The 6,896-nt window shown below is 34.5% G+C and overlaps 1 protein-coding gene across 1 annotated transcript; it reads left to right on the top strand.

The window, feature by feature from the left end:
- Positions 1–459: 459 nt before the first annotated feature.
- LOC139870556 (regulator of G-protein signaling 1) lies at positions 460–5,380 on the top strand. The gene is made up of 11 exons (XM_071858339.1): positions 460–558; positions 1,116–1,236; positions 1,653–1,716; positions 1,805–1,889; positions 2,037–2,110; positions 2,238–2,429; positions 2,586–2,674; positions 3,087–3,325; positions 4,195–4,319; positions 4,448–4,569; positions 5,168–5,380. Exons 1-11 carry the CDS (start codon positions 482–484, stop codon positions 5,378–5,380), a joined length of 1,401 nt encoding a protein of 466 aa, XP_071714440.1. The 5' UTR covers positions 460–481.
- The last annotated feature ends 1,516 nt before the right edge of the window (positions 5,381–6,896 follow it).

Below are 6,896 nucleotides of genomic sequence, written 5' to 3'. Positions count from 1 at the left end.
TTTAAAATTTAGAAATTACAGAAACGAAAATTAAGTATAATAATCGGTGTGCTTCTTTTTCCTTTCTCTCATAAAACTCATGACAACATAAAACTTTTTAATTTTTTTTGTCTGCGGCTTCTTTTTTTATCACAATATTAACTCTGGAAGATGGTCTAAATTTTAATACTAGTACGTAATATTTTAGCAATAACTAAAGAGAAGTGATATATACATAATCTAAAATTATTATGTACACAACAATCATATTTTATAGTGTTGTAGAGTACATCCCGCATGATGATTTAGTATACAAATTACCCATAACTAACTCATTCTTTCCAATGAAATGACAAAATTGGGTCAACGGTCAAACCATAAAATGAACTAAAATTGGACTTCTGAAGTTCTGAAAAATAATTTCTCCAATTTCCAAAAATAACAGCTACGGTCCTCCGATTGACAGCAGCTCACCGGCGGTACTCATTCGCCGCCGTAAACAATGACCGGATGTGACGTCATCGGTGGTTGTCCTAGCGACTACGTTTCACTTTCCATCGCTATCCTCTCCTTTTCATTGTACTTCTCATTTCCCCAATTTAATCTTAATTATTCATTCATATGATATATGATATTAGACACACATATATGAATACAGTTATACAATTTATGCTATCATGTTTACTTAAGTGGATGAGTAGTTGCTATGATTTAGTTTATGAGCATATATAGTTATAAATTCGAACTTACTGAACCTCATATTACTTCAGATCAGGTAAACAGTTAAGTTGATGTTAGAATTTGCTTTAAAATTCACACAAACAGTGTGGGCGTGTGTCTGCAAATCATAATATTTATATTTTTGTTATTTCTAAGAATTTATTAGTTGTGGTTTTATGCTAGAAATGTTAGATATAGGCGATCGAATAGATTCGTATTCCGTTACACATATTAATCATTTTTTATGTTAAGTTCCTATGATTCGACGCTGTAAGCTCGTGCAATTTAACAATGATTAACAATTGAACTTATCGGTTAATGCATCTGCACCAAATTATTGCTGCTGATATATAGTGTTGCGTGCTATGGTGCTTGTGTGTGTATGATGCTTAATGAACATAATTTTTGACTTGTAGCCTATTGCTGAGGTCGACTTTACCGTTTGTATTTCACAAGGTTCCACGGCCTAAAGGAAGTAGTTTTTGGCTTCCAACCATTCATATCATAGCTAGCTTCAATCTTTTGTTATCACTTGTGGTAAAACTATTGTTCTTTTGGAAACACGAAGGGTGCGTTTGGTTGCAGAATAGTTTTTCTACTCATTCATTTCCACTTTTGTGAAAAAATGAGAAGTATTTTTTATCCAGAGAAACTATAGTAAATTTTGGAACTTGTTCAAATGTTTTTCTTATCCAGGTTAGAAAACAGGGATACATTTTTCAGAAAAAGATTTTTCAGAAGTGTAATTATGGTTTTGAAAATTTGGTTTTCTACCTCCAGTGAGACCTTTTCTGAAAAAGTATTATTTAAACATGTTTTATGTTTATCAATATTTCTGTAAAATTTTATAGAAAACGGATCTACTTATCTGGAAACAAATGCACCTTAAGTATTACAAAGTACATTTTTTGTTTCTTATCATCATATCTTGAACGGATTTCACTTTTATCCAGATGTCCCTTCATGTAGTGAGGTTTCACAGGACGCAGTGGTGGCAATCGTGCTATATCTGGGCAGGTTGATTTACTTTTACTTAATTTACTGAAGTCAAAGTAAAAGTCTATTTTTGTTTGTAAATTCATCTCTGCCTATATCTTGGTTTCAGTTTGGGTTAATGGTCCACTAGGGTTAGGTTTGTTATTGAGCTCCCGCCTTATACAAGCAGCCCACCTGTACTCCGTATTTGTCAAGTAAGGTTTTTTTTTTTTTTTTTTTTTTTTTTTTTTTTTTTTTTTCCCTGTAGTTTTGTTCTCTGAGAGTACCATGTAACTTAAATTAGATTCTATGCATCTTTATGTATTTACCTTTGTAAGTATGTTTCACATTCAAATTTTCAGGAGACGTTTATTCCCTATAAGGTCATATATTAGTCTCTCACTCGCTCTTTTGCCCTGGGTTTTCTGGGCTACATGTAAGATAACCAATCTTTTTCTGCTTTGTCTTACTTCTTTAAGCATCTAGACATATATCGCGTGAGTTCATCATGCTCTGTGGTAAGTACAACATTATTATGATTTGATTTTGAACGTCTGGTGTAGTGATGCACATAAAGCAACCTCTAAATAATCGATGTCACACGGGTAGTCGATGGGCTGTTCCTTATATGTGCTTTCCTGTTTTATACATTGCTGCTTTGGTTGGAATTACTGGAGCCATTCATCATATTGAGTTTAAGTTCAACGAGCTCAAGGACCTTTGGCGGGCAATACTTGCAACTGTATTATCTGTTGGTATGTGTTGAGTTATGCTACAAAATTTTGTAAATTATCTCATCAAATGCAACAGGTTTATATTGATTTAGTTAATATGTTGCAAGTCATTCATTTGCTCATTAAAGTTTCATTGAGTTTATGTTGGTTACAATTTCTCTTAAATTTCCATTGCAGCTGTGTGGGTGGTATCTTATGTTTTGAATGAGTCACATGAGGAGATCATGTGGCTTCAAGTCACCACTAGATGTCTGCTTTTAGTTATGGTAGGTTTTAAGCCGTTCACTATTGGAAATTTCTATCATTTTACCTATAAATAGATCAATCCATGTTATGTTTTATCTCCAATGGATCAACTATAAAAAGTTAACAAAACAAAAAAGATCAGAGCGTTGAAATCACTTTCAGAGTGTTTTTTGTTGCATAACCCATATCAAAATAATATAATTGCTGTTTATGTTTGACACAATAACTAACATAGAATTAGTATTTTGGAACAAAAAGTGTTTAAAGTCAACGGGCCAGATCCTCACAAAATTTGCCAGTTTAGATTTTCTATACTTTTCTTGACGTATCATTTGAGCCCTGAAGCCGTGAAAGCGTTATTTTGGCTATTTTAGCTTGTGATATTCTTGCACTGTTTTTATTTTTATTATTTTTTATTTATTTTTATTTTAGGCAAGTATTCTTGTGGTGGCTTTCTTCTCCATTTCATTCTCGCAACCGCTGGTGTCGGTTATGAGCTTGAACAAGAAGGAAAGTTTTAATGTAAAGACGATGGGGGAAGCACTTGGAATAACTGATAGTGGGCTTTTGTCACCGAATGATCCAACTCTAGATGTTGTTCCAAATGAACCGTTAGATAAACTTCTATTGAACAAAAGATTCCGATTATCATTCATGGAATATGCTGACAGGTCTTGTTTTATTCTTTCTAATATATGAATTGTGGAAATTAGAGGTTGGCAAAATGGGTTGGTCAGGGGTTGGGTAACAAATCACATGTTCAGGTCAAATGGTTAATTGTGATTTGGGTCATTGATCTGGTAACGCTTATTCAGGGCTGGAAAAGACGGGATTAATCCCCGATTAATCGGATGATAGGGGTACTTCGACTTGAATAGCTTGAATCCGACTTAAAAATCGGTCAACGGGTCAGAGTCAAAATTTTATTCAATTAACGTTCGGATTAATCAGTCAAAATGGTCAAAGTCAAACTTGGTTAACATTTTAAACTTGGTCAAACAAATAAACGGTTATGTTTATGTTTCTAGACATTTATATTTATGTTAATGTTTATCTTTATGGTTCTATGTTGTAATTGCACTTCTAATTTTGAAGTTCATCATTTAAATGTAAAAATGGTCCAAACCAATTAGTCCACAACTTGGCCGATTATTCCCTTCAAGGTCAAGGCACATTAGTTCCCGTCTAGCGATTTTATATACATAATTGTATAAAAAAAATAATTTTTTTTAAATTCATTTAGTCTTTTTTATTTTTTGTACATAATTCTGTGTCGAAGATGATAAAAAATTGCTTTTATAACAACTTGGTTCTTTTGAAAATAAGGATTTAGCAGGTTTTGATGCATGATAAAACGAACTGTGTGTGACTTTCTACTCATTTGACGCATGTCCTTCTAAGCTAAGTTTTTGTTATACTCGTTAGACATGACCCGTTCTTTAGTAAATCGGATGAAATCGCGTCCTCTATTTTAACGTGTACCATATACATTGCTATTTCTATATATCTCACCTGCATTTTTCTTTCTCCGGGATTTTAGTTGTTTTGCCGGTGAAAGTTTGCATTTCTACGATGAAGTACAACAGCTTGAAAAAATACCTGTGAATGAATCGGTAAAAAGAATCTACATGGTCCGGCACATAATTGAGAAGTACATAAGCGCAGGTATCTTTCTATTTTTATGGACAACAAAAGTCACATTAATAATATTATGCTTCCATTTTATTTTATTTTTCATTTTGTTCACTTTGCAGATATAATTTACTATGTTTAACTTCTTGATTTGCATACAGGTGCACCTATGGAGGTAAATATATCTCATAGAACTCGACAAGAAATTCTCACAACTCTTGATCTTGCCCACCCAGATCTTTTTAAAAAAGCTGTTAATGAGTTGCTGCAGTTGATAAACATGGTTAGTTCTTTACCTTTTAATATAGAAATAGAATCACCTCTATCCCTTTAGTTACTCTTTAGTTATTAAAGACTGCAAGATAAACGGGTCAGGCAGGTTTTTAACAGGTCAAAGTGGGTCAGGTTGACTTGCCAAAACTTTTTTTTTTTTTTTTTTAATAAATAACTGACGCTTTCATTATAATAAGAGCAGTGCTGCAGAACTCGAGAGTACTCGGCAAAAAAGTCTCCCAGTTACTCGGTCCAATTACTCGGTCAAAACTTGAGATTACCCGGTCAATCTCAGCCAAAATTCAGGATTATTCGGTCAAACTCGGTCAAAGTAAAATTTGGTCAACATCCGAGTACTCACCGAGTTGCCGAGCACTCCCCTAAAATTTCCGACTGAGTACTCCCCGAGTAACGATTTTTGCAACCTTGGATAAGAGAGATCATCATCAATCAATTAGAAAATTATTAGAAATCTTTATACTAAACGATTTAGGCACTAATTCAAGACACTTAAATTTAATCAAATATTGCAATATCACAAGAAAAATGTTATATATGTAAAGTTCAGAGTCTAACCTAAACCCCTATCTTTTATTTTTCACTTATAGAATTTGGGAAAAGATTATTGGTCATCCATGTACTTCTTAAAGTACAAAGAAGAAGCTGCTATGAGAAGTAGTGATCATGAACTTGAACAAGTAAACGCATGGAATTTTTCTCCAAGATTAAGCTCTGTTCATTGTCCCGACGATCCTTTCTACCAAGACCACATCCCAAGGGACTCACCTAGCCTCGATACTCATGGTTCATATCTGCAGTGACTACTTCAAATTGCATATATGCCTTTATATTGATTGATCTGTGAAAGAAGCGTCCCGGCTGGATATATAAGGTGATCAACTTTTGACCAGAATCATTAACCGTGACTTAACATGAAACCATGAGTCGGTCGGTTAGCCTTCTCGACGTAAGGTTGAACTTGTTAGAACATAGGTCCCTCAACCCAAATATAAATTGAATTGAGATATCGAGTTAAAGGAATATAATGAACAATTCAGTAGTGGTGAAGAAAGAAATAAACTCCACACTTTAATTAATAAAATACAGAGGCTTTATATAGCCATGACACATAAACGTACCACTAACCACTAAGTCATTTACTCCTAAAAAATAGGTGCATTACTCTCCATGTACATCTTCTAAACGTTCAACTCCCACTTACCATTAGACTCGGTCTACAATGCAATGCTAATTCAACTAGTGACACTAAACATAACATAACATAGTAAATAAAATATTAATACTATCTAATCTAAACTTATCATAGGACATTAAACCGATTAAACCAACAATCACCCCCGTAATCGGTTTAAACATATTACCCGTTCATCACACATGTAACATATATAACGGCTCTCCCGGACACACGTTCAACACCATCTCGACTCACCGGACTCCCGACCTCTTCCTCGTTCACGTCCACAGTCATCTCGGTTTGAACTGTTCAACACCATCTCGGCTCACCCGGACTCCCGACCTCTTCACCGGTCACGTCCACAGCCATCTCGGTTTGAATCTCCATAGCCACCATGTATACACTGTGTGTCTTCTCCATTTCACAAACTTGCTCTAAGAGCCTTTTACACCGCCAAGAAAACAAGCCGAACACACTTTCACGTTTTCTTGTACCTCCACCGGTTAGTCTCTTTTCACGAACAAATTATTTTTCACCTTTCAAACAAGCTTCAACTTTCTTGATCACTGCTCCAAGAAACTCTTCACACCACCCAAGAAAACAACTCTGGCCACAGGCTATACCGATTTCTTGTCCCCGGTCTAGTTTCTTCTTACGAGCAACACGACCTAGTTGAAACTACAAACCTCGCTCTTGATACCAATTGTTAGAACATAGTTCCCTCAACCCAAATATAAATTGAATTGAGATATCGAGTTAAAGGAATATAATGAACAATTCAGTAGTGGTGAAGAAAGAAATAAACTCCACACTTTAATTAATAAAATACAGAGGCTTTATATAGCCATGACACATAAACGTACCACTAACCACTAAGTCATTTACTCCTAAAAAATAGGTGCATTACTCTCCATGTACATCTTCTAAACGTTCAACTCCCACTTACCATTAGACTTGGTCTACAATGCAATGCTAATTCAACTAGTGACACTAAACATAACATAACATAGTAAATAAAATATTAATACTATCTAATCTAAACTTATCATAGGACATTAAACCGATTAAACCAACAGAACTCATGGGGCTCATAGGAATGAGCAAATATGGTGAGGACATAGAAATCAAGTATGTATAATCCA

The sequence above is a fragment of the Rutidosis leptorrhynchoides genome, chromosome 10 (assembly GCF_046630445.1).
Source record: "Rutidosis leptorrhynchoides isolate AG116_Rl617_1_P2 chromosome 10, CSIRO_AGI_Rlap_v1, whole genome shotgun sequence".
Lineage (NCBI taxonomy): Eukaryota > Viridiplantae > Streptophyta > Magnoliopsida > Asterales > Asteraceae > Rutidosis > Rutidosis leptorrhynchoides.
The sequence above is the reverse complement of the archived record's forward strand: the minus strand, read 5'-3'. Positions and strand labels throughout refer to the sequence as shown.